The sequence below is a fragment of the Rattus norvegicus genome, chromosome 12 (assembly GCF_021556685.1).
Source record: "Rattus norvegicus strain SHRSP/BbbUtx chromosome 12, alternate assembly SHRSP_T2T, whole genome shotgun sequence".
Lineage (NCBI taxonomy): Eukaryota > Metazoa > Chordata > Mammalia > Rodentia > Muridae > Rattus > Rattus norvegicus.
The window spans coordinates 47403491-47431454 of NC_141545.1; the positions used below are offsets into that span (position 1 = coordinate 47403491).

The 27964-nt window shown below is 50.8% G+C and overlaps 1 protein-coding gene across 2 annotated transcripts in view; it reads left to right on the forward strand.

The window, feature by feature from the left end:
* Ccdc60 (coiled-coil domain containing 60) overlaps positions 1-27964 on the forward strand; it is a 165145-nt gene that overhangs the window by 47719 nt on the left and 89462 nt on the right. For both annotated transcript variants that reach the window (NM_001439835.1, NM_001034945.3), the window contains 1 exon segment: positions 22260-22339. In NM_001439835.1, coding sequence (NP_001426764.1) covers positions 22260-22339 — 80 coding nt within the window.

A 27964-nucleotide genomic window follows, 5' to 3' on the forward strand; every position in this document is an offset into this window, starting at 1 on the left:
CTGTCCCCGAGGCATGGAAGTTGAGCATCTATCTCAGTAGATGAACCAGCCACCCCCAGCCGCCACATCTCCCATTCTATAATTTACCTCACCGCCATTTTCCTTTCACACGCCACAGTCATTCAGCTCCTAAAAGCATGTGCTGACCCCTTTAAAAAAAAAAATCAAGGCAAGTTCTGATCCCAGCAACTCACACCTGAAACATTCACCATGCAGTGACCGAACTTGGTCTCCCAAGAAGAGAGGCTTGGCCGGTTGCTGTGGGAGAAAGAACTAAAGGCATGGGAGGTTTCCTGGTGGTGGTTTTAAGTTGAGTGTTGAAGGGTGAGTAGAAGCTTTTTCCAGTGAGAGAGAGAGAGGGAGTAGATGGCAAAGAAAGAGAGAGCTATCACCCACAGGGAACCTAATGTGCTTCCAGGAGCTCAGCATGTTTGAAAATGACCCAGCAGAAGTCAGGACAGTGTGGGGATTTGGGAGGGGGGAGTAACAGATACTCCGCTGAGACTTCCTTCCGGGGCCAGCAGGGAGCCACTGAAGGGTTTTTAAGTGAGCTTAGTAAGGCCCATGCTGTGGAAAGATGACTCATTTTCTGTGGCTACAATGGCCGATCATCTACAATGAGGTCATTTCAAGCAACAGAAATTTTGTCTGTGACGGTTAAAGGCAGTGGTGCTAAGCCAGAGAGTCAGCAGGAGCCATTCTCTGTTGGAGGGAGACATAGCTACTCCTCTGCCTTCCTCCCAGCTTCAGCTTCTGGTGGCTCCACAGCCCCAGGTGCTGCTTGGCCCCACTGACTGCTTCCCTGTCCAAAAGGCTCGCTCACTGCCCACTGCATCGTCATCTTGCTTTGGTAGGGATTCCAGACTTGCCCTGATCCCCACTGCACTCATCTGCAGAGACCTGATTTCCGGATCAGGTCACTCTGATAATTAATCCTCATAGTCCGCTTGCCCAGGTTTGGGAATCACCACCAAAGCATAGCACCACGGCCGAGCATTTCCAGAGAGAACCCAGTCAGGTGGGAAGACTTGGGGACCTGGACTGAATAAAAATGAAAGGTGGGGCTGGGGGGCGGGGCCTGAGTACCAGCACCCATCTCTCTGCTTTCTCACTGCCAGCTGCCCCACGTGCTTGCCACCGTGATGGACTGTACCCCGCCCCTGACACACACACACCACCTGTCAGATAGAGTAAAATCTTCCTTCTTTCCCTGCTTTGTCAACAAGAAATGAGACATTCCACCCCACTCCTCCACAGTTGTGGGTGTGGGCATATGAATACCGAGGGGGACCTCCCTATTCAACACACGGCAGGCTGAAGAGACCAGGGTGTTGAGGGAACAGGGGAGACCAGCCTGGGAAGCCAGCCCTGTGCAGAAGGAAGGAATCATGGATGTTGCAGGAGAGTGTGGCACCCTACTGAGGACTTATCCTCGAGAAGAGGAAACTGGTAACCCAGGAAGGGGGTTAGAAGGGATTTTGGTCCCGACACTTGCTTTCCCATTTTCCGATGAGCATAGCCACAGAAAATGTTGTCCACCGAGGTAACCAGTACCTGACAAAACCAGCCTGCCCGCCTCAAGGATCCTTTTGAGTCTTAAACTTGTTGTAATGCATACTGACCTTTTCTAGGGAGGCTTCATTTAGGACGGGCCTTCCGGATCTGAGGGGCCCATTAGCAGAGCTCATAATTGTCTTAACAGCCAGCATTTATTAAGCACACACTAAATGCCAGGTGCCGTGCAAGGCGCCTCAAATTCATTATCTCCAATTCTGCCCGCACCTCCAAAGAGAAAGGAAGGATTGCTAATACCTGTTCTTCACGGATGAGAGAATTATAACCCGTGCAGGGTCACAGAAGGGTGAAGCTGAACTGGGACCCAGGGCTATGAGAGGCCAAAGGAAGCTCCCGAAGGAGAGAGCATGGGGTTAGGGAGGTGGCTGAGCCATTAAAGATCGTGGGACCTGACCTTGGATTCCCCAGCACCTAGCTCGAGAAGCCAGGTGTGGAAGAGGATGTGTGCCATCTCATCTCTGGGTAGATGGAGACAGGGGCTCCCTGGGGGCTCGCCAGCCAGCCTGCCTATCTTGCCAAATCCATGACTTCCTGCTTCGGTGACAGACTCCAGCTTCTCTTCTTTAATATTTGCATCACTAAAGTTACACCTCACGGGGAAATCTGAAATCGGGAGCAAAGAGCAGAACCAAGAGGGATTCTGTCCTCCCATCCTACCAGTGGGACTTCCTCTTCCTGTGTAGATGCCACAGAGTTCCCACTCAGCCAGCAGGCTCCCCGGTGTGGGTAGAACTGGAGGCTGCCGCTCCATGTAATCTGGGGAGGAGATGACACTGGTGCTTCATAGGCACTGCCTGAGCCACACTACATGCCAAGCCTCTGCGTGTGTTGAGCATTGCCAGTAAACATATGCACTCCACCTTCAAGGCTGAATAGCGCCTCCTCCCACCCCCATCTTACTATAAAGTAGCCCAGACAGCAGGGGGCGGTGTGACTCTCGGATGTCCTGATTAACAGAGAAAATGGTATCTTTAGAACATAACCAGGAAAGAAAACTAAAGGCCAACGGTCACTTAGCTGATAACCCAAGTAAGTCTGTCATTGTGGTGTCAAATGTCCTTCTGGGTAGTGACACTGCCTATTAAGCCTTCTTTTCCAATCCCCGTTGCGACTCTCCTCCTATCAGACCCTAAGTCTATGAGTTCAAATCCACCTGATCTCCAGGGACTTAAACATCCGGTCCATCCTTTCCTGTGTCCCTCCATCTATCTCTCCACCCATACATTTGTTCATCCCTCTGTCTGTCCATCCTCTCCTCAGCTCACACATCCATCCATCTGTCCATCCAACTACTCATGTCTCTACCCATTTGCCCATCCTACCACATGTTCAGCATTTCCTGTTCCCACCCTCCTTCCTATCTGTCCATCCAGCCTTCCTTCTGTTTATCCATCCTTCCACTCATTCATCTGGTTGTCCATCTGTTCCCCGTCCTTTCCTCTGTCTAGCCATAAATCCATCCGTCCACCCATTCAGCGTTTAGTTAGTAGTTGTTTGCGTGAGACACCAGGTCTTTTGGGTCCAGACTCTGTCTTTGAGAACCCGTCCTAAGATTGAACTCAAGTTAACTGACAGGCCAGTACCCAGCACCAGTGTCTAGTTACCCCCCCAACAAGACCTTCGTCTGGTGCCTGTTTCCAGGTTTTTCCCCCAACAAATCTGCACCTCTGGGTTCCAAACCCACCTCCGACACTTCACTTCCTAACAACCACCATCATGAAAACACAGGAGCTGAGCTTATGGCTTGGCTCCCGGCACCAGCCAACCATGTTAAAGGCCATAATGGCCCCCCAATCGGATGTGTTCCAGGCAGGATGCCCCCTTCCTGCCTCTATAAATGCCAGGGCTTTCCATTCTCCTGCATCAGAGAAGGCAGTGGCCCAAGCTCAAGCTTTTAAATAAAGACCCCAGTGCGACTGCATGGAGTCGGCTCCTTGGCGGTCCCTTGGGGTTCATGAATGCTTCCTGGCACAACACATGATGGGGTCTTAGCCTTGCGGGAGCTCAAATGCTCCCCAAATCTTAGAATCTCCTTCCATACCCCTTCCTTAGGACTGAGATCATCTGAAGGTGCCCAGACCCCCTGCCTGGGGGCTTCTAAACACCGAGTCCTCTTACACTTGACTCAAATCGATTTGCATTCCTCTGGAAGGTTGGGACTCCTTTCCCTTAAACCTGAGTAAAGCAGTTCAAGGTCCTCAGTAATGGGGATTATATAACTACCCCGCCACCACACGTCTCTGTTTATAGATCATCAAAGTGCGCAGCACATTATAAAACCTCTAATTAATCCTCATAAAGCTGTGGTGTCAGGAGCGGAGGGCACATAATAACCCTGCCTCACCGACGGGCCCCACAGCCCCACAGCCGCTGTAACTCCACGCCCAGCCTGAGGTCCTGTGGCAGTTCACGTGTGCTTCTCCTCTTCACTAACCCCACACCTTACTAAGGACAGCGATTTCATTACCCACCACACCCCTCCCCATAACCCAGGCCTGGCGTCCTGTGGCTGTCAGTCGGCTGAGTCTCCACCATGGCCCTGTGAAGCCATTTCTATTCCACACATGCGGGAACTGGAGCCCACAGCGCTGACTCACTCCTGTGCCGAAGACCCTGGGCAGTGAGCACACATCTGTGACATTCCCACCCCCTCTCAGATTCTTCGTGCCTACTGGCTGGCACGGGGGCAAGTGAGGTGCTGTGTGATCTTGTCTCCAGCTGTGTGTCCTTGGGAGCACTGTGCCGAAGAAGCAGAGAGTGCAGACTGCATCTCCAGGGCCCGGGTTGGGTTGACTTGGCCCTGCCCTGCAGGTTGTCTCCCAGATGTCAGTCCACAAAGTCCTGTGTTCGTGGAAGTAGAGGCAGGGCCTTTGGGGAACCATGAGAACTGGGTGACATTCCAAGTGTGTGACTTCTGGGAGGTCATTAGTTGCAGGGGGAGGAGGGAAGAGAAGGGAGGTGGAGGGGGAGGAGGGAGGAGGGGGAAGGAAGGGGACGGAGGAGGATGGAGAAGGGATGAAAAGGGAGAAGAAGGAAGAGGAAAGAGGAGGAGAGAGTAGGGTAAAGGAGGACAGAGGAGGAGGAGAAGAGGGAGGAGGAGGAAAATGAGGGAGGAGAATGGAGGAGGATAGAGGAGAAGGAGGGAGCAGGAGAAGAAGGAGGGGGAGGAGAAAAAAGAGGAGGGAGGAGGTGGCCACAGCGGACATCTGGCTGTCCCCCAGGAGAGGTCCCAAGCCACCCTTGCTCACCCCTCACTGCTCTCCCCTCCCCAACCCTGTTTGTGTGCTACGTCTGGAGCGGCTCCTCCAGCTCTGGCACACCTCTGCACAGGCTGAGGGCACACATCTTCTTCCCTTACTTACCTGTCTTCTGTTTCAGTCGACCAATGGAAACGGCACATATCTGTAGGGTGGTGTATGTTCCGTTGCTGTATGGCTCCAACCGCGCAGGGACTAATAATTAACAGATCCCCAGTCTCACATGCTCATCACCACCAGCCCCCCCTCCAGAGCCTGCTTAGACCGGAAGTCACTCCCTAGAATCCCGGCCACCCTCCCTCCTGCAGCAGCCTGCCTTGTCCACCTTCCATGAGTCCCTGTGAGGCGGCTTTAAGGAAGCGTTGTGTTGGGAGGGGGTGTGGTTGTGGGGTTTGGGTTGTTTTATTGGGGTCTCATTATACCTTGGCGGGGTTGAAGCTCACTATGTAGACCAGGCTGGCCACAAATTTGTAGCAATCCTCCTGCCTCTGCCTGCTGTGTTCTGGTATTGTAGCTGTCAGCCACCGCACCCAGCCAGAAGTCTTGTTATTGTTTTCTCTTTTGTTTGTTTGTTTGGCTGGTTGATTTTGTTGTTGTTGTTGTGTTAGTGGTGGTGTTTTTGCTTTTTGTTTATGAGTTGAATCCAGTGTCTTGAACAGTGAGTTTGATTTACCGAGTCCCAGGGTTTGGAGAGCACAGATGAGGATGCAGACTGAGGAAAGAAAACAAGGAGATTGGCCACTCATCAAGAGCCTCCAGCAGTATGAAGGTGCATGAGGTTAGACAAAGGAGTCAGCCTTGAATCAGCCCCAGATAGGACCTTAACCCAGAGCCCAAACCTAGAGAGAGCTAAGAAGTGTGCCCAGCAAGGCTCCTCTGAGCCCAGAAGCTCACCGCCCCTCCCTCTAGGTACATCCAAGATATGGCTAAAGACATCTTGACAGCTCAGTCTAGACGCCTCCTACTTCTGGGGCGGGGGGGGGCTGGGGCTTGCTCACCCCTCCCTAATTTGCATGGCAGACCTGCCTCTGTCCCCTATCTGCCCCAAGGAGGCATGAAAATGAGCGTCCAAATCATCAAAGGCACTGAGCCCACCTCTTTGACTGTGTCTTGATGAATTGTGCAGGTCACAGCTGGGAGCCTCTGCAGCCCCACCCTGCCCACCCTGAAGGGTGAATGCTGAGGGAGGAAAGGAAGAGGCTTTGCTTTTCAAACAAGTCGGAACCCCAGTTAGTTCCCGGGCAGCCTGATGCTCATTGGTGGCTACCATGGCTTCTCATCTGGCGTCGTTATTGATTTGGTCAGAAGTAATTAAGGAGATAATTCTTACTCAATTACGTTTCCCTGGATTTCCTGAGGTTGCTAACTCTGCTCCCTGGCTGTATTTCCCTTTCCAAATTAATTTCGTCTTGACTCTGAAATGCAGACGGATATGCCGGCGCTCTCCACGCTTGTTGAGTTTTGAGGTGACAAAGAGGGGCTCTGTATTTTAATTCCAATCGGTATTCTCAAACCCCTTTGTTTGTTTGTTTGTTTTAGAAAATTAATATACAGCATAAAGAGTTTGAACAACACTACAGAAAATGGACTGGAGAATAGAACCCCTCTCTCTTACGCCCACCCCACCCCCACCCCCCACTCCACCCCCCAACCCACCCCCACCTTTCATACCTTCACCCAGAGCAGCCTGTTTGGAACTTCCCGAGTGTCATGGGTTTGAATGTGAAAAAATTGTCCTGGCAGGTTCGTGTTCTGAAGATTTCTTTTTCCTCAGCTAACAGAGCTGTTTGGTTTTGGGGGAGGGGGTGAAAACCTCACAGCCTGGTGTGGAAGTCTAGGGATGCAAGACTGAGTCTATTTCCCCACCAGTTAAATAATCAAAAGGCAGGACAGAGTTTGAAGATCAAGCAGAGTTGGAGTTTATTCAAAGCAAAGAATCAGACCCCAAAAGACAGGAGGGACCCAGAGCTGGAACCTGCCTTCCTCTCTGAAGCTGCTGGGAATATTGGGTGAGGGGAATTCAGCCCATAGCAGGGTGTGCGGTGGAGAGGCTTAGCCATGGGGGCGGGGGTGAATCAGCCATAGCAAAGCATATCTTTTCAATCCCACCCCCAAGCCCCAGTTGTCCAGCCTGATCAGGTCACAGTTTGTACCAGACATGCTCCTGGAAGAGCCCACCTCACCTTCAGAAAAGCATTCTCCAGCACTGGGGAAGAATCAGAAAACAAATTACACTCTCTACCCTCTGGCCATGCCAATTAAAATGCACTCCTAGAGCTCCCTGCTTGACTGGAGAAACCATCTCCCTCACACTGCTCGTCGGTGGGGTGGGGACGAGTGGGCAAACAGGTCCCTGGGGCGAGCTTTGAAGGTTACCGCTGACCCCTAGTTCCCACTCTGCTCTTTGCAACCTGGTCTGCTGTGAGGTAAACAGCCCCCTGCCACAGGCTGCCACTGTGACAGACTGAAACCATAGGCCAAAGTGGCTTTCCCCTAACCTGTCTGTCAGGAAGTCCATCAGAGATGCATGGAGCAGTCAGTAGGCACGTGATCCCAAATCCTACCTGCACGTCTCAGCTTGAGTGCCCTGTTCTGAGAGACAAGTTCAAGCTCCTTTGTGTCCCCACACCACCTCCTGTCCCCTCAAAGGCAATGCTGCCCTTAGCTCCCCAGTGGATTCTATCATGTTTCAAAAGTTTTATTTTTATCTTGTGTGTATCCGTGTTTTGCCTGAGTATATGTATAAGCGCTGTGTGCCTGCAGTACCTAAGGAGACCAGAAGAGGGCATCTGCTCCCCTGAAACTGGAGTTAGAGACTTGTGAGCTGCCGTGGGGATGCTGGGAACGGAATCCAGGTCCTCTACAAGAACTGCCAGTGTTCTTAGCCAAGTCATCTCTCCAGTCTTGAGACCTATAATTTAAAAAGAAACCATGTTGCACACAAACATTCCCTTCTCCACCCACCATAAAGAGAGCATTGTTGGCCCCTTACCTTATGGAGGGCTTCTTACAGGCCCTCTGTGTACCCAGTGCTACCTCGTCATTGCCAGGTAAATGGCTTTCCAACTCTGTTCCACACCTGTGCCTTGGGTCCCCACGCTTTTGCCTCTGAGTTGAGTCCAAAAGTTAAAAAACCAGCAAATCAATGATCACATCCATCCACTAACTCACCAAACAACTGCCAGGAAACCACTCAGAGCTTGGCATCATGCCCGAGACCAAAGATGCTGTTGACAAGGTCACATTCTGCATACACCGTGTTGCACAAGACCAGAGGAGAGCAGGGAGACCCCATTTACAGCTTGAAAAAAAGGAACCACTTAAACCTGTGGTTTTAGGCATTGTGTTTAAAATATGAATGCAAGAGAGAAGAGCTAAACGGAATACAGTGAGGAGATTTTAAATCAGAGCTGTTTGCTTTTCCTTTTACCTCACAAGCATAAGCAGGGTCCATAGGCTGCAGCTCAGAGGGACAGGAAGCAGCGAAGCAGCTTACTGGGGGCTAAGCTCTTCCTTGTGGAGCTGGGGGTGGGGGGTTGCTGAGCTGCTGCTGGATTCCGTGTGTGCCCAGCCCCTTCGTGTAAAGCTTTTGTTCCCGTTGCTGTCCAGAACACACCAGCTCAAAATACAGCTTTGAGAACATCTGGGAACAAACATCTGGTCACTGTGAAAGGCCAGTCCTAAGATGCTAGCAACGCCAGCAACACCAGCACAGAACAGCACACAAGGGACGCCTGGAGCCATGGAAGGGAACATTCTGACTTGGGTTTGTCATGCCCGACAAAGACTCGGGCATGGAGCATGGCAAACCTAGACGCTGTGTGACCAAGTGCACTGAGAAATTAAATCAAGATGCAAAATCCAGCATGCATACCAATAAAGTCTCAACAACAAAATCCAGCATGCATACCAATAAAGTCTCAACAACAAAATTCAGCATGTATACCAATAAAGTCTCAACAACACAAACATCCTGATAAGAACGGGATGCGTGGGTAAACAGAACTTGTGTACGCCACTCGGGGGAGCTACTGTGGGAGTCAGGGTGGAGGCTCCTCACAAACCTAAGGCCAGAAGCACCACAGTCTCCAGTGCCTAATGTCTCGATATTCCATCCGGAGGAATGAACTCACCGCGCCACAAGGATGCCTTAGTACACCCTCTCGGAGGCATGGCTCCCAACGGCCAAGACACGGACTCAATAAGAGAGTACATTCGGGTCATCTGGAGGGAGAGGCCAGCACCTGAGAATACTGCGTTAAGTGAAATAAGCCAAAGGCAGAAGGACTAATCACAGTGGCTGGGGAGAAGGCCCTTGGGGCAAGAGTGCTTGCTGCACACCCGTCACACCCCGAGTTCAAATCCCCAGCACCCGTGCAGAAAGTTGGACAGTGCACCACACATACCTTTAACCCCGGCACTGCGTAGGAGTAGAGACCAGAGGATCCCTGAGCCTCGATGGCCACCTGGTTCATGACAGACCCTGCTTCTCGGAACAAGAGCATGTCATGCACATGTAAGACACATAACAAATCCGCCTTCAGGGTCACATAAAGCAAAATGTAATGACCTGATGGAAGATTATAGAACATTGAGGAAGTAAGGGGCTACACGCCAGGGACTCCCCATGGAGACCTCTGGCCCTGCTAGGAGCATGGGTTCAGGTAAAGGGGCGAGAACTCAGTCAAGGATGGGGGACGGCTTCTGCTTCCACTGCTGGTGCTTCTCTTTTCTGCCGCTTCCACTTCAGTTGCTCAGGCAAGGCTGAGCCAGGGAGAGACTGCTAACCAGTCAGGGGTGCTTCTGGCAGTGATTTCAGGAGAGCAGATCTCTTCCCCAAGAGGCGGTGCTACAGCTCTTATAACAGAAGTTCTCAGACAGTGGAGTAATTCCTGCACACGCCTTTACTCCTGAATAGGATTCTTACACACAGTTTTGGAAGGGTCAGTGTCTGACAGCAGGTGCTTCCTATCGGTTTGGTCTGAGAGCTTGGGAAGACCTCATCTACATATCCAGGGGTGTGGTCCTGTTTCAATGACTGATCTGTCTTGAGCCTACATGACCTGTGGTCACGCCCTCAGAGTGCCTCAATCCCTGGTAGAGGGACTTGGGGCATTGCCCTCTGTGACTGATCTGCCTCAAACCTTTCTACAAGAGTCTGTGGGGGCTGCAGGTACAGGAAAAGGTCCTGATCTCCTGGGAGATTGGGAATTTGCCTGCAGCCCCTTTTAGGGTCCCTGGGGATTCTACCTATCTCGACCTTTCACAATCTGCCACCCTACAAAGGAAGGGGATTTTGCAAGAGAGAAGAGAGCAAGTGAGGGTAGAAGCCAGGGTAGGCATGAGCAAGACATCATGCTTACAAGTGTGAGAGAGCCACGGTGAATCACATAAGTCTGTACCAGTAACACGTGTTCTAATTACAGTTAGGCGCTGTCGCCTGTCCCCTGTGGTAGGCCGGGCGTGGAACCACATTGCTAGTAAGGTCTGTCCAGGCTGGCACACACCTTGAATAGCATTGGGACCGCTATGGTCCGGAAAGTTCTTTTAAAGCCGTGATTAGACCCTGAAGAGAAATTAAATGAGTTTATATAACCCTGAGCTCTACCTGTTTCCCTGGGAGGGCTAGCCCCCATGGCTGCGTTTCTGTGATGTATTGCTGTGTCTTAGATTGCTCCAGAAGTGGGCTGCTTAAGACAACAAACATTCATCACCTCCAGCTGTGGAAGCCGGGAGTCCAGGTGTGGCTCAGCGGCTGTGGTAGCCTGGGAGTCCAGGTGTGGCTCAGCGGCTGTGGTAGCCTGGGAGTCCAGGTGTGGCTCAGCGGCTGTGGTAGCCTGGGAGTCCAGGTGTGGCTCAGTGGCTGTGGTAGCCTGGGAGTCCAGGTGTGGCTCAGCGGCTGTGGTAGCCTGGGAGTCCAGGTGTGGCTCAGCGGCTGTGGTAGCCTGGGAGTCCAGGTGTGGCTCAGCGGCAGTCCTCTGGCTTGGGGGACTCCACTGCAACCAAGATGGCCCCAGGCTCTGTGCGTGGAAAGGTGCCTGCTCCTGCGCACATCCAAATGGCTATGGGCAGAAGGCAGCTGCTCACTGGCTTCAGCAGAGATTTCAATTCCTTGTTACGCAGGTCTCTTTCAAAGGAGAGCCTCACAGGCAGGAAGCTGGATTCGCCAGGAGCAAGGGCCAATGGCCAAGGTGGAAGCCACATTCCCTCTGCCACCCAATCTCAGAAGCGACCGTTTCTGTCATTTTCTATATATTCCAAGGAAGTGACTGGAGATCAGCCCACCTCCCAGGGGAGAGGGTTCCACAGAGGTGGGAATAGGGGTTTCTGGAGCCATCTGAGAAACTGCATACTGTAAACAGATATAGGAAAAAATGAAACCTGGGCTGGTGTGTGTGTGTGTGTGTGTGTGTGTGTGTGTCTGTCTGTCTGTCTGTCTGCCTGCCTGCCTTCCTCTGTGTCTATGTATATAGAGGCTAGAGGTAAATGTTTGTTATCTCCCTCAATCATTTCCTACATTATTTCTTTGAGGCAGAGGCTCTCCCTCACTCTGGAGCTCACTGATTTAGGTAGGCTGACCATGGAGCCCCAGGTACCCCCTGCCGTCTTCACCTCTCAAGTGCTGGTGTTGCAGGCGTGTGCTGCACCCGTGTGCATGAGTGTGTGTACATGTGTGTGTGCATGTGTGCTACATGTATGTGTGCATTTATGTAAACTGTCTAGAAGGATCCACAGAACTTGGCAACTCCGGTCATCTCCAGGGAAGAATGTGAACAGCTCCCTGACAAGATGGGAGTGACTTGTTTTTAGCTTCCTCCCCTCTGTGTGTTTTGAGGCCACTTAGAAAAAACTATGTTGTTTGTTTTTTAATGAATTGGACTTCACTGCTGTACCCTCAGTCCTTGGCTGGGCTCCTCGCTCCTACGTTGATTTTGTTAGTTTGACCTCCCATGGCCTCCTCGCAGCATCGCCAGCTTCAGGCACATTCTGTCTTATGTTAGGTTATCAGAAGAACCCACGCACGCCCCACCTTCACCCCAGCCTCCAATCATAGGCTTATTCCAAGCCCTGGCTGCCCGCATCCTCCATCTAAATTGCCTACAGGGGAGGAGAAGTGACACCTTTCTCTCACCATCTCCATGCGTGGCCTGTAGCAAGGGAAGACCAACAGGAGAAAGACACAGCTTTTTCCCTGACTCTGGATTCTTCCAAATGATGGCTGAAGACCCAGGGGGAGTTGTGTGTTTCTATGCTAGATCTGATGGAAGAAACAGGTCAGGGGAGCAGGGGCAGGGGGGGATGACTGGAGAGAAAGAATGGCAGATGCTAAGAAATAGTGTTAAGGATTCAGCTAGGACTTCTCAGATCTCTCTCTCTCTCTCTCTCTCTCTCTCTCTCTCTCTGTGTGTGTGTGTAAGAGAGAGAGAGATCTGAGATCTCTTACACACATACACACACAGAGGGAGAGGGAAAGAGAGAGAGAGAGAGAGAGAGAGAGAGAGAGAGAGAGAGAGAGAGAACTCTTATCACATGAGGGAGGACCTTGCTAGAGCACGTGGAGGCACCTTTTCTGGATTTTATGGCTTGGAGATCAGAGTTCTAACTTCCATGGCCTACTTCAGGGAAGGGACAGGGAAGGATAAACTGCTGGCCTTGAGTTTGGTTTGAGCTCTGTGAGCTGTGTGTGGTGTCTGCGTGGCACCATCATGAGCTGTGTGTGGTGTCCGTGTGGCACCATCATGAGCTGTGTGTGGTGTCCGTGTGGCACCATCATGAACTGTGTGTGGTGTGTGTGTGGCACCATCATGAGCTGTGTGTGGTGTCTGTGTGGCACCATCATGAACTGTGTGTGGTGTGTGTGTGGCACCATCATGAGCTGTGTGTGGTGTCCGTGTGGCACCATCATGAACTGTGTGTGGTGTCCGTGTGGCACCATCATGAGCTGTGTGTGGTGTCCGTGTGGCACCATCATGAGCTGTGTGTGGTGTCCGTGTGGCACCATCATGAGCTGTGTGTGGTGTCTGTGTGGCACCATCATGAACTGTGTGTGGTGTGTGTGTGGCACCATCATGAGCTGTGTGTGGTGTCCGTGTGGCACCATCATGAGCTGTGTGTGGTGTCCGTGTGGCACCATCATGAGCTGTGTGTGGTGTGTGTGTGGCACCATCATGAGCTGTGTGTGGTGTCCGTGTGGCACCATCATGAGCTGTGTGTGGTGTCCGTGTGGCACCATCATGAACTGTGTGTGGTGTCCGTGTGGCACCATCATGAGCTGTGTGTGGTGTCTGTGTGGCACCATCATGAGCTGTGTGTGGTGTGTGTGTGGCACCATCATGAGCTGTGTGTGGTGTCCGTGTGGCACCATCATGAACTGTGTGTGGTGTCCGTGTGGCACCATCATGAGCTGTGTGTGGTGTCCGTGTGGCACCATCATGAGCTGTGTGTGGTGTGTGTGTGGCACCATCATGAGCTGTGTGTGGTGTCCGTGTGGCACCATCATGAGCTGTGTGTGGTGTCCGTGTGGCACCATCATGAGCTGTGTGTGGTGTGTGTGTGGCACCATCATGAGCTGTGTGTGGTGTCTGTGTGGCACCATCATGAGCTGTGTGTGGTGTCCGTGTGGCACCATCATGAGCTGTGTGTGGTGTCTGTGTGGCACCATCATGAGCTGTGTGTGGTGTCCGTGTGGCACCATCATGAACTGTGTGTGGTGTCTGTGTGGCACCATCATGAGCTGTGTGTGGTGTGTGTGTGGCACCATCATGAGCTGTGTGTGGTGTCTGTGTGGCACCATCATGAGCTGTGTGTGGTGTCCGTGTGGCACCATCATGAGCTGTGTGTGGTGTGTGTGTGGCACCATCATGAGCTGTGTGTGGTGTGTGTGTGGCACCATCATGAGCTGTGTGTGGTGTCCGTGTGGCACCATCATGAGCTGTGTGTGGTGTCCGTGTGGCACCATCATGAGCTGTGTGTGGTGTGTGTGTGGCACCATCATGAGCTGTGTGTGGTGTGTGTGTGGCACCATCATGAGCTGTGTGTGGTGTCCGTGTGGCACCATCATGAGCTGTGTGTGGTGTGTGTGTGGCACCATCATGAGCTGTGTGTGGTGTGTGTGTGGCACCATCATGAGCTGTGTGTGGTGTCCGTGTGGCACCATCATGAGCTGTGTGTGGTGTGTGTGTGGCACCATCGTGAGCTGTGTGTGGTGTGTGTGTGGTGTCCACGTGGCACCACCCCACTGAGGGAGAGACACCTACAGACACTAACACTGCTCAGCTCAGATTACAGCTTCCCGAGACCCCCGATGCCTGCGTCACAGCTGAGAACCCACACAGGATTCTCAATCGTGTGGCTGTAATCTCAGCATTCCATAGGCAGAGGAAGGATTGATTGCAGCCTAAACCCTGCAGCAGCAGCAGCAGACCAGGGCTATCCTCGGCCACCTCTGTGTCTCCTGAGGTCTGTGTAAACTGGCATCCTGAGGCACCCTAGACATCCCACCCCGGCAGCCCTACGGTCACCCCGAGACTCATGCTGACGGTCAGGAGAGTCATGCTCTAACCACCTCCAGCCAGCTCTTTCGTCCTTGGTTTCTTCTATTTCACCAGTGGCTTAGGCTCAGCTCCAGTGTGGATGACTACAAGCTCTCCATAGGAAAGTCACGGCTGAACAGAGGCTGGGCTAGCTCCTGGCTGAGGCAACTCAAGGATGGAAGGTGTTCTTTGGGCTCACAGTTTGAGGATGATCAGGCTGGCTATCATGTATCCTCCAGTGTGCTGGTTCCTCCAGGGGCTGTGGCAGACATTGCTAATCAATTACAGAAAATCTCCAGTGAGGCTGGACCTTGGGGTGCTCCAGCCAGTCTTTATGGCTGGCAGGAACCACCATATTTCTTCAGAATCTTGCTGCATTCCCTGACACATGGAATTTAAGTGCTATCGCAGAACATATTTTCCTTAAGCTCAACCAGGGTTATGAAGGACAGCCCTGAGCCCCTCACAGAGACTTGGGTTGGTTGGCAGCATCTGACAACTGTACTACGGATCCCTCATAGCTAGTCTTAACCCCTAAGCCGTCTTTCTGGCCCAGAGCTGGTCTTTTGGAAGGCCATGTGAGATGAGAGCATGGTTTGTTATCTTTTTAAACTGGCTCCTAGCAGTGGGCACGCCAGCTTAGTCCCTGGTTGGTGGGGGCTTGCGGCCGATTTCCATTTCAATCAAGCGCAAGCTGAGAGAGGCAGAGGCCAGTAGATCAAAAGAAACTGGAATTTGATAGAAAGCCATGGCTTCTAGCGCCACCTAGCGGTACATCTCCACATCGCCACCCTTGCCGACCTGGAGGCCCGTGATATTAACCCTGCTGTCAGAAAGAAGTTTGTTTGAAAACATTCTCGTGCTCTCTCGAACCCCTTTTGTTTTTTAACTCGTGGTGCGTGATTCAGTGGGTAAAAGCTACAAGTGCTCGTGACATAGTGGCAGGAATCTTTGCTTGGTAGGCCTGGTTAAGCTTCCTGTGTCAAGCCTAGAGTCGAGTTTCTCATGGTGTCGGATGAAGACCCGGCAGGTGCTGCTTTGGAACCCTGATAGCGTGCAGAGACAAGGAACAGGAGCACAGAGGCGGGAGGGCCCTGTGTGTTGTCTAAGGCTGTCAGTGATGGCGACTGACGCCGGGCAGCGGTAGAGGGAAGACAGCTTGAGGAAATCTTTAGGGAAGAAAGACACACACTAGAGGCAGCTGTAGGGAGCAGGAAACCACACAGGCAACAGTTCCACAAGGGTTTGGCCACATCCAGTACAGAAGGTCGCAGATTACTGGCCCCTGTGTCAGAGAAGGGTAACCAGAGCAGGAGGCTGCGAGTCACCCCGCCTCTGGGTCCCGTGGTTCCCTTTTGGCAAGATAGGAGTAAGTATGCCCGTAAGGACTTCTTGGGAGGTAAAACAAAGGATGTTCCACAGACACACAGAAGGTCTGTACATCAAGGGCACACGGAACATGTCTGTCCCGGCATGGCCAGAGAGATCCCGTGGCATCTGCAGACCTTACCGAATTAGCGGTACCATGTCCCCTTCATAATTAATAAGCACATAATGACCACAGTCTCTCTACTCAGTCTGAAATGGAGGGAGGGGAGCTCAGAACCCAGGCAGCAGGGCCTTCCCTTTCCTCCCCAGGTTTGTGGTCCTTCACCACCCTGAAAACTTCCCTGTGTTCTTAACGGGAACTCCCTTATAGCTCCCCCACCACACACTGAGAAGACAGCCCCCTGTCCCTCTGTCACTTCTCTCTCCTTCGATGTCCAGACCCAACTTCGTGTCCCCTGGGTTCATAAGAAGGCATGGGAAGAGGAGGACCACCAGCCCTTGGCAAAGAGGCTCTCGGTGAACTCAACAGAACACTGCATACTTTATTTAAAGTCTGTGCTGTGGCCAAGGCCCCCCACTGTGTGTCCTGGGTACCCGTGTCATATCTTCTCGTGGCTCTGATAGTTGGTTTTTGATTGTTTGTTTCTTGTCAACTCGATAAGAACCTAGACCCTGCCTAGGAAGAGGAAAAGGCCTCTACAAGATTAGCCTGTAGGCTTGACTAGGGGAACATTTTCTTGATTGATTAATGATTGATTTACAGAGTCCTTGCCCATTGTGGCCCTGAGTTCTGTAAGAAAGCAGGCTGAGCAAGCCAGTAAGCAGCACTCCATCATGGCCTCTGTATCAGCTCCTGCCTCCAGGTTCCTGCCCTGACCTCCCTCAGTGATGAACAGTGATGTGGAAGTGTAATCTGAATAAGTCCATTCTTCCCCAACAGCAACAGAAACCCAAAGACAATGATCTACATACATACATACATACACCCATTCTCCCAGAAGGAAACTGCCAGGCCCCACCATAAAGCCACCACCAAACGCTTACCTGTTAGCTGCATGATGTCACTGTTCATGATGCTTGCGGAGGAATGCCCTTTGGATAATGGGTCGCAAAGAGGTGAATGTTTCTACTGGGATTAACAGGAGCTCTGTTGAACAGATGGGGAAACTGAGGCTCTGGAAGTGAATGTGGCTCACTTAGCATCAGTCTGCTCTAAGTAACAGAGCCTCCTGCTGATGGCAAAGCCCTTTTCTCTCCAATGGAGTCACTTCCACAGGCAGCTGTCCCTAGGGGCCACATACTCTCCCTCCCTCCCTCCCTCCCTCCCTCCCTCCCTCCCTCCCCCCCTCCTCCTCCTCCTCCTCCTCCTCCTCCTCCTCCTCCTCACACTCACCAGCCTTCCAGCCGTGTCCATCACGGGACATCACAAGGCATCTTTCACAGTCCTCGTCTACACACCTCACACCATTGGTGGGACGCTTTCAACACCTGCTGAAGGAGAGAGATGCAGGCAGAAGCAATGCTATTGCCCGTATCCAAGAGCAACTGGAGAACCAGAGGCCCCAAAGGCCAACAACACACCCAAGGAGAGCAGGCACAGAGAGCCAAAGTGAACTGCACCAAAGGTATCAGGAATACACTCTTCCATGCGTAGTCATCTGGGAGTTGTGTCTGCTGGGTAAAGAGACCCAGTGTCAATGTTAATTTGGGCTATAAAGCAAGAAGGACCCTGGTCGGATGCATCAGATCTCATGGAAGAGGCGGAGCCTATAAAGACGCAGAACTTTCAGTGGTTTCCAGAGAAGGGCAGGACGCGTAAGAGGGTTACAGATAGCCTAGAATTGTGGTTCTGGAATGTTTCACAAAGGTTCGTGTGTTTCAGCACTATTTGACACTACTGGGAAACTAGAGAGCCTTGAAGGGGCAAGGACTCCCTAAGAAGTCTTGAGGGCTTTGGGGGTGCCTCTTAAGGGGACTGTGGGACCCAGGTGTACCCCTCGCATTCTCTTTTATGTAGCCTTCATGGACTCCACCATAATGTACCACCCACCTCCCTCAGCCTCAAAGTCATGGGCCAGTCCGTCACAACCTCATGGGGTCAGACAGAATAAACCTTTTCTCTTTATAAGTTGACCGTGTAGGGTATCTGTCATAGTGGTGGAAAACTGACTGCCACAACGGCTTTTGGTGAAGATTTTCAGAGGAAGTGACAGGAAAGATCCGGACTCTGGGTGTATCACAAAGCTATAGGAAATACCAGGGACGCTGTCATAGGACCAAAAGATAAGAACTATCTACAGTTACAGTCTGTGGCAAACTACTTAAATCAAAGCAAGAACCAGCCCTCTAGTCCAAAAGGACACTTAGGCCTTGCTAACCCAGTCTTAGCTAGGACCCAAATATTAAACCCCCACCACAACCCCCAAACCAGCTATCTCCTCTGGGCTATCATTTCTTGAATCCCGTATGGGGAGCACATCATTAAAAACTACATTTCCCAGGATCCCTAGCTTCAAACAATTGAAAGTTCCAGCAGGAAACCAGAGTGGTAGAAGAGAGGATCCAGGGTTTCCCTGTCTCTCTCAGAAGACCTGGACTTGTCTTCCCATGCCAGGCAGGCCAACTCCATGGCTTCTTCAGCCCCTTTCCCCTAGTCCTGCCTGATGGCTGACCCAGGCACCTTCCTTGGGCTAACATCCGGGGTCTCCTTTTGCTGCTCCTGCTTGACCTTCCAGGTCTTCCAACAGTTCTGTAACTGCTCTGCAAAGTTCTACTCTCCTTCCAGAACTACATGGCATGCGTCTTGCTTCCTCTCGAGAGCCGGCCTGATGCCATACATAAAAAACGGCCCGCCCGCATTATTCCAGGAGCTCAGACAACTCAATTCAAATCGACATTAAACATTTATATTTCCATGCGTCGAGAGAATTAGTCCAAAAAATTGCCCTGCAAACATGAAAGACACCATTATTTAATTAGAATTAATATATGTAAATTACAGAAAATTAGGAAAAGGAACAACCTGAGTCAAAATGATTGTTTAATTAACTGATAATTCCGACACCCTGATATGACGTCTCCATTGTTGATTTATTGTGTTTACTTCCATATCACTCTATCATGACATGGATTCTTTGCCAGCAGTTCTTTTTTTTTAAAAGAAAAGTCATCTGTACGAGATGATAGAAAATTGCGAGAAATTTCTAGACACAGGAAGCATGAGGACTCTGCATAATCTAATTTCTTTACACATATGCTGCATTTCCACGTAAAGGTAGATTCTGCTGCCGCTCTTTCACACCAGTAAACAAATGTCCAAGCAAACGGAACGTTAGCCACAGAACCAAACCACCTCCACCATCCAGGCCAACCGCAGCTTAGCCCCACAATGCCGGTTTGCTGGGCGTGGAGGGTTTGGCAGGAAGACTCAACCGCTGTGGTAGACATCCTTGTGGGGGAGCCACACAATGGGGACCACACTTGGGAAATGCAGTGTCCGGTCACGCCGTCACTGGACGAGCTCACACAAACCTAGGTGGTCCAGCCCGCCGCCCACCTGTGATTCAATCCATCAGAAAAGAGAGACAAGACCACCCAAGGCTGCCGCCCACACAACACAGCAGCCTGGCTCAGAGCAAATGAGGTATACAAAATAAGAGAACTGCACTCTCAACACCATAAAAACTAAGGACATCAAACACTGGAGCCAATAACACAGAGGGCCAGGACCACAGGCAAGCGCCCCATGCCCGCGTCGTTAACGTCCACCATAGTCTTTAATCTTATTTTTATTCTTTTGTGTATGCATGGTAAATACACCCAGGTAATGGTATGTGTGTGTGTGTGTGTGTGTGTGTGTGTGTGTGTGTGTGTGTGTGTATTCCTGTTTGCACCTGTGTAGTCACTTGTGTATTGGGAGCACACACACATGGGTGTGTGCGCATGTGGCAGCCCCAAGGCTGATGCTCCATGGGGCCTCCGCCTTATTCAATAAGACAGGGCCTCTCAGTCAGTCAAACCCAGAGCTCACTGAATATGGCTGACCTTGCCAGACAGCTTGCTCTGGTGATCCCGCACCTCCACCCTCCCTAGGCTGGAAATAAAGGTGGGTCACCGTGCCTATCTGACTATTATGTGGGTTCTGAGGGATCTGAACTCAGGTCCTAAGCTTGCACAGCAAGCCCTCGAACCACTGAGCCAGCCCCTAGTGCAGTCTTACATAGTGGCAGACCTCGTGTGTGCAGGCTCCAGCATCCCTGCGATGTCACCGTGTGGCTCCACTGCGGTCTCATTTGCTGCTCTTGACGGTATGGCTGCTGTTCCTGCAGCTGCCAGGCAAGCGCTCCGCCACAGAGCTACAACCCAGCCCGTGGCCACCTCACGGTGGCCATCCATGCTGCCCCGTGGGCTGGGACAGCATTTCTGAGGTTGTTCACACATATGCTACCTGATCTCTGTAAGAGTTTTAAAAGAAGTGATTTTGGAGCCCCCGGGGGTGGTGACTGCACCTGGGAGGTGGATACAAGAGAGTCTCGAGCTTGAGAGATGCAAGACTTCCCTTTAAAAGGGTAATTCTGTGATGCTTGGTGAGCTCATTCTGTTCATAGCAAACAAAACTCACGTGTGCCTCGAGAACCAGGACTCCCTCTTCCACCTGATCATCACTGCTGGCTTGTGACTGTCATGGGAAAAACAGTGGGAGTGGTTTCCTGAGGACCTGCTCCGAGGCCAACCGAGTTGCACAGCCAAAAGGCATATCTTGTCCCCTAGGTGTTTCAGGCTGATGACAGGGTCGTAAATCCTCTAACAGCAATACAGACGCTCTCCAGTGTGGTGACATAGAGCCCCGATACACAGGCATTTTCCTTTGTCACCCACGGAAATAATACAGGGCCAGATGGATGACTCTGCACGTGGCTAAGAGTGTTGTTTCTCTCCCACAGAACCCAGATTCAGCCGGCATCCACACCGCTTGGCTCACAACTCCTCCTGTAACTAACTCTAGAAGACCCAACACCCACTTCTTTCTGGCCTCCGTGGGCACCCACACTCACCTGCACAGATTGACACATGTGCACATAATTTAAGAATAAAGTAAAAATTTGAAGATATACTTGAAAGTTGGACACCATTATGGTTTGGTTCCTAGGGTCCCCCACACTCTGAAGGTTTACCTGTCAGAGCTGGGTTGACGGCTCACTGAGGTAAGCACTTAGCTTGCAGGCATGAGGACCGTGTTGGATCCCAGAACCTAAACAAAATACACACCACACACACACACACACACACACACACACCATATACATGCATACACATCATATATATTCACAAACACTCACACAGGCTACACACATCAGACACAAATACACATCCACAGACACATAAACACATCACACACAAACACACAGACATACATACTACACACACATGCACACACATAGAGACAACACACATACATACCACACACATCACACATACATACATAAACATCATAGTCACACAGTCATACACACATACAAACACACAGACATATATACCACATATACACATGCATGTACATAGATATATACAGAGACACATATACACACACATCACACACTGCATATACATGCTACCCACACTGCATACACACACACCACACACACAGTATATATATGTATATGTATGTGCGGTGTCATGGGTTAGTATGTCCCACCTGCATGCAGTGCCGGTAGAGACCAGAAGAGGGCACGCAACCACTGAGCGGTCGCTCCAGCACCCATGTGGCCATTTGTTTTTTAAAGCTTTTCTCGGAAGAGAGGGGAGGGAGGGGGAAAAAAAGCTTTTCTCTGTGTTGATGTTGTAGCTAACTCACACCTATGATATCCAAGCCACATCAGCTAAGAAAAAAAAAATACCCCACCACAGTCACAGCCATAGCCAGAGAGAATACTCTATAACAAGGGGCCCTGTCCTTCCCTATCTTTGAAAAGTATAATTTTATTTTTCTAAAACTGAAACCAAAAATCACATTATAATCAGTGCATCCTAACATAGCCTCCCCATTCATATATGCAAAATATCCCCCTATTTCAATAAAGGTATTTGTATCACTGTGTTGGACATTCGTCACTTTTCATGGCTATATACTATTCCTTCCACGGTCCAGATGCATCAAGATTGTTTAGTCTGTCTTCTCTTGTATCATAGGCAGGCATTTGTCCTCACAAGCAACTGAGCGGTCTTGCCAGGGAGCCTCAGCATCCCTGTCAGGGATATTCTCTTGCAGGATGCTTACCCACAGATGTTGGGTCTAAGGGCATGAACAGTCCTTCTGAAAGGTTTTCACCATGTGTTTCCCACAAGCTTTAGAAGAAGGCCATCCTGCTATACCACACACACACCCCAACCCTGGCACAGATCCAAAGCAAGACAGGGCCAAACAGCAACACCCCAGAGCCTCCCAAACCATGAACTGGAGCAGATCTTCACTCTGTGTCAATCGATTCTCGCCAGGTATGGGGGACTCTGTTAACCCAGCTTCACCTGTACTAATGTCCCCTTCCCTCTCCTCTCCTGTCTTCAGGCCTCAGACAAGACGGTGAAGAGCACCAAGTCTATGGACAAGGAGATAGTAAACCTCAAAAAGGATCTCATCCGAAGCCGGTGAGTGAGCCCTTGTGAGGGGATGACTCGTGAGCCGCAGACAATGCCAGTCGGGCTGGGGACAGGGGCAGGGGCAATTCTCTCCATAGACCTCCATTGGAAGATTTAGCATGAAACACACATGAGGCGGCATGCCAGGGAAAGAACACTGGGGATCAGAGCGTCCCTTAGACGCTTTCCCTCCAGGCCTCTGTCCAGTGCCACAGAATGATGGGCGAGAGCCTTTGTCAAGGATGAGAGCTAGGACAGGAGGATGGGTAACAGGGTTAAGCAAGGGGCCAAGATACAACCCCGAGAGCAATAGGCCCTCTCCGTGTGAGAGGTGGCCTGTCTACTCCCCTGGGGCCTGGCCATGATGTAACCTCTAAGTTGTGCCAAATCCATACTAGAGAGGGGACAGATGGAAGTGATTTCAATAAGGTTTTGTTTAACCCAAAATACTTAATATTGTTTGAATCGTATTCTTCCACCCTGATTAACCCTCTGAAGAAGAAACCCTTCATAGTCATGGCCACAGGCTGACCCAATTCAGACACTTCTTTGTTGAGACCCTCTTCCCGGGCCTCAATACACAGTGTTAGGTCGACAGTTGAAACTCTGTGTGCAGCATTACTCCCCGGTCAGGGCCCTGGGGCATTCATTTCTCTCTGCTCATGGCTGCGGATGTCATGTGATCAGCTACTTCAAACCCTTGCCTTGACTTCCCCAAAGGATGGTCTATGTCCTGGATGGAGGTGTAAACCAGAGAAACCCTTTTCTCCCCCAAGTTGCTTTTGATGAGTACTTCACTGCAGCCACAGAGCAAACTAGAACCTTCTACAAGAGAGACAGGGAAGAGCAATGAACAGCTTAGAGTCCATGGTTCCCAGCAGAATCACACATGCTTCATGCACTAACATGCACCAGCCAGATTTCCAGTGTCTCCTCACCCCTCCTGGCCATGCCTGGGAGGAAGTTCCAGTCCCAAAGCCCCACATGACTTTGTTTGTAACAAGAGCCACTAAACGGTAGCTGAGGGTAAATACAGTCAAATGTCTGGGTCCTTATAAGGAAAGGGAGAACGGTCAGAAACCCACGCACACAAGAGGCTTCGTGACACATCACAGCTTGCATAAGAAATGTTCAGGGTGGTCCCCAGTGGGTGGCGTCATTTCAGGGGTCGATGGGACCTCTAGAAGGCAGAGCCTCCCTGGAGAAGGCAGGGCATCAGGATCCAGCCTTGAGGTTCGTCCACCACACGTCCTGTTCTCTCTGAGTCCTGACAGCCAGGCTGGGCCTGTGCGTCTGCAGCCCCACCTCCCCCACCATGAACGACTGCATTCCTACTGCAGTGTCAGCCTCAATAAACCCTTCCCCTCCTAAGCTGGTTTTAGGTGAGGCATCCCATCACAGCCACAGAAAAACAATGAATACAAAGAGCGTTGAAGCAAATGCCCTCCCAGCTCTGAGTCTACTTGACGCCATATTACCCCGTCAGCCATGATGACATATTTATGGGATGGAAATCGGGAAGTGAATCAGGGCTTCTCTGCCTCCTTCCCTGCCCACGGCACCACTCACTGGCACACCTCTGAGGTAAACCTCGAGGAAGACACAGGGCTGGAGATGCCACCAGCTCAGGAGGCTGGGGAGGCCCCATGGACAGGAGATGCGGTGGCTTTCTGACATCCTTCAGGTGGCTGAGGGAGTCTGTCATTGGTCCCACTTCCCAGAGATCCGGAATAAGCTAGAATTTAACATCCTCATTGTACAGACAGGATCAGCCTGCCTGCCTGACAATGAACGTAAAAAGGACAGGAAGGCAGGGACACACAGACGGGCCACAAGCACGAAACTGAGACACAGCATGGAGATTCTCCACACAGCCACGATGGCAGGAGCCTGCTGACAGCTAAGGAATTCCCCCTTCAGAAGGAATCGCTCTGGCTTCCAGGGAAGGCTGCCCTGTAGAAAGTTAGAACACGGGAGTGCACACACAGAGGAACACACATGCACATCACACAGGAGTCCATCCATAGTACTAAGTGAGGTGAATTGTTCGCAGAAGAGACGCCGTCTCTTTCAATCCGTATCACCTCCCTCCAATGTCGCACTCCCCTGGATTTTTATCTAATGCTCCAGTCTTTTATAATTCAGTCACACCATCCCTGACTCCATGGCCAATTTAACATGATGCCAAAACAGAATAACCCAAATGCCTTCTCCTCGCCCGTTCCTCCAGATGTTTGGTGTGGAGGAGCAACCTGCGTTGCCAAGGTGCAGGCTCTCTGCTAGCACAGGTGACACGTGGAGCCTCCTTGTGGGCCCGACTCTTGAGCCATCCCGGGAACGATGGTGCATTTTCCTGCACTGACACTCGTTTGATGCATGAGCCTTGGAGAAAGCAAACATGCCCATTACAGAGACCTTCACCCGAAGCCATGATCTAACCAGAAGGCAGCTCAGGCACCTGTAAATGGTGTAAATGGTGTTGGGTTCCCAGCCCCGCTGCCCCATGGGAGACCCAGAGGGCAGAGAACACACACATATTTAGGAGATCTCACATGCTGTCTTTCCAAATGGCATTTGGTACACAGCAGAAGCAAGGCAGTTAGAAATAGCTAAGCCTAAGGTAGGTTTGAGACCAAATATATACACACATATACATTATACATATGCACCCACATATAATACAATATATGTATATATGTATAGTATATGTATGCATGTTACATATACATATATATGTATATACACACACACACATATATATACGTATACACACACACACACACACACACACAAGTATGTATGTATATAGTTGAGGGTAAATACTTCTGTGCTGTGGGTTGGGTCAAGGATCCTCCAGGGCCCATGTGCTCTTGGTGTCCTGTGTTGTGCTTTCTGGAATAGTGGAACCTTACAGAGGTGGGGACTGCACAGAGATACTCGGGTTGTTAGAGGTTTAGAACTGTGTCCTCGAAGGGCGTTTGGGACCCTGGACTCTTCCTCCTGCCCCTTTTTAGTGTCCTTGTTCATAAACTGAATAGTCCTGCTCACACTGTAGATCCATGTGACCGTGACCAGTCACCTCACGCAGCTGCTGCCCATTGTGTCAAGGTGGGCGTGCCAGCAGCTGTGCCAGGAGGTGGGGGGAGGGGACAGCGGGAGGGAGGGAGGCTGCTCCACCTCCAGCTCCATCCCTTCCTCCTTCCTGTTCAGTTCCAGACTCCGCCCCATGCAGTGGGAACAGCACCACCCACTGTGAAAGAAGTGTCCCCCTCAGTTAAACCGCCTCACAGACAAGGCCATCCTAAGTCCAGGCCATCCGACCATGAAAATGAACTCTCATGCTCTGAGTTCATTCGTTATTTTAAATACTGAGCATGAGGTCCCGCCGGGTGTACCGCAAGCAGTGACCTCTGTGCTAGAGATAAAGCAGATGCACAGACCTCGAGGTTAACGGGATGAAGTCACTCGTCAGCCAGCAAACAGAGCCTGAGGGCTGGAGATAAACAAACCAAGGTGGTGTGCCTAGCCTAGGAGATGGAGGGGAGGGGTGTGTGTGTGTGTGTGTGTGAGTGCATGTATGTGTGTGTATGTGAATGTGTGTCTCTGTGTGTCTGCATGTCTCCGTGACTGTGATTGTGTGTGTGTGTGCGTGCATGCGTGTGTGTGTGTGTGTAAGGTTTGTAATAATTTATACAGAGAGGTCCTAGGCCTGAAGCCTGAAGGAGAGAGCGAGTCGTTCACATGAAGGGGAGCAGCTGGGGTATTTCGGAGCATGGGTTGAGGGGGCGATGAAGTCAGGACATGCTGGGCACGCTGCAGTGTCAGAGAGGCCTGTGTGGAGCCGCAGGGTGAGATAGGCTGAGAGAGAGGAGAGATGGAGCAGAAATGTCAGTAAGCCTTGGGGGCCATACAGAAACAACCGGGAAAGCCGAGGGAGGGTTCTGAGCAAGAAGGGGTGGCCCAACTTTAACAAAACAATTACACCGCTCATGGTGATGCTTGAGAGGAAGAGGACAGACTCCCAGTCAAAGCCACCATACTGGGTGACAGTTTGGATGTGGGAGCCAAAGAGAAAGGCAGTACCTGTGTGCCTGAAGACCTATCTGTCTGTTACGATGTAGAGGCTCTGAGCCTGTCATGTCCGTGTTGTGGTCCCAAGCAAGGATTCATGGGATGGATTTTCTTATTCACCCTGATGACATAGTTAACACTAAGGAAGAAGATTAACATGCTAGTAAAATGATACACATATGCATACATACCAAACACACACCATATATATAATACACACAACATATATACCATACACACACCATATACACACAAGCATATACATACCATACACACACCACATATACACTGTACATACCATAAACACATACACCATATGCACAATACACACACCATAAACACATACACCATATACATAATACACATAAAATATACACAACACACACACCATATACACAATACACACACCATATGCACAATATACACACCATAAACACACCATTCACACTTACCATATATACAATACACATATCATATATACATACTATAAATACACAATGCACAGGCATACATATGCACATACAATTCACCATACACACATACATGCACATGTACATACATGCACACCATACATGTGTGTACCATACCCATATATGCACACACATGTATATGCAGATACAGACCATACACACCATAGATATTATACACATATATACATGTCATATACAGACATGTCATACACTCATGATACACACAGACACACCACACGATACAAACACAACATACACACACATCACAGACACACAGGTACACCCACACAATGGGTTCTTGATTGCCTGCACTTTGGGATTTCTCCTCTTTTATTACCTGGGTCCTCAGCCAAGAGGAGCTGGCCACATGAAGGGAGCCCTAGCTCTGATCTGATCCACTCTGGAAACGCCATCACATATAAACCCAAAGGTGTGATTTACTCATGTCCCAGGCACCCCTCAGTCCTGTCAGCAACCAAGATTCACCAGCACAATCTGTTTGACAGAACTGTGAGCCCATGGTTAGCCTGGTACCCTAGTTTCATTCTGTTGTCATGACGACATGTTCTGTCCAACAGAGCTTGGGAAGTGTCTTAGTTAGGGTTCCATGCTGTGAACAGACCATGACCGAGGCAACTCTTATAAAGGACAACATTTAATTGGGGCTGGCTTACAGGGTCAGAGGTTCTGTCCACTATCATTATGGTGGGAAGTATGCACTGTCCAGGCAAGCAGGCATGGCACTGGAGGAACTGAGAGTTCTTTCAACCTCTTGTTCCTAAGAGCACTAGAAGACTGGCTTCCAGGAAGCTAGAAGGGAGGTCTCAAAGCCTAAGCCCACAGTGCCACACTCCCTCCAATACGGCCACACCTCCTCCAACAAGGCCACACCTCCTCCAACTAGGTCACACCCACTCTAACAGGGCCACACCTACTAATAGTTCCATGCCCTAGGCAAGCACATTAAAACCACCGCAGGAGGGGAGAGTTTATCCGGCTCAGACCTCCAGGTCCCAGTACATCATTGCAGGAAATGAGAACTCCAGGGAGGAGCCATAGAACGCCCCTGCTTGTTCCCCCGTGAGTTCATGAT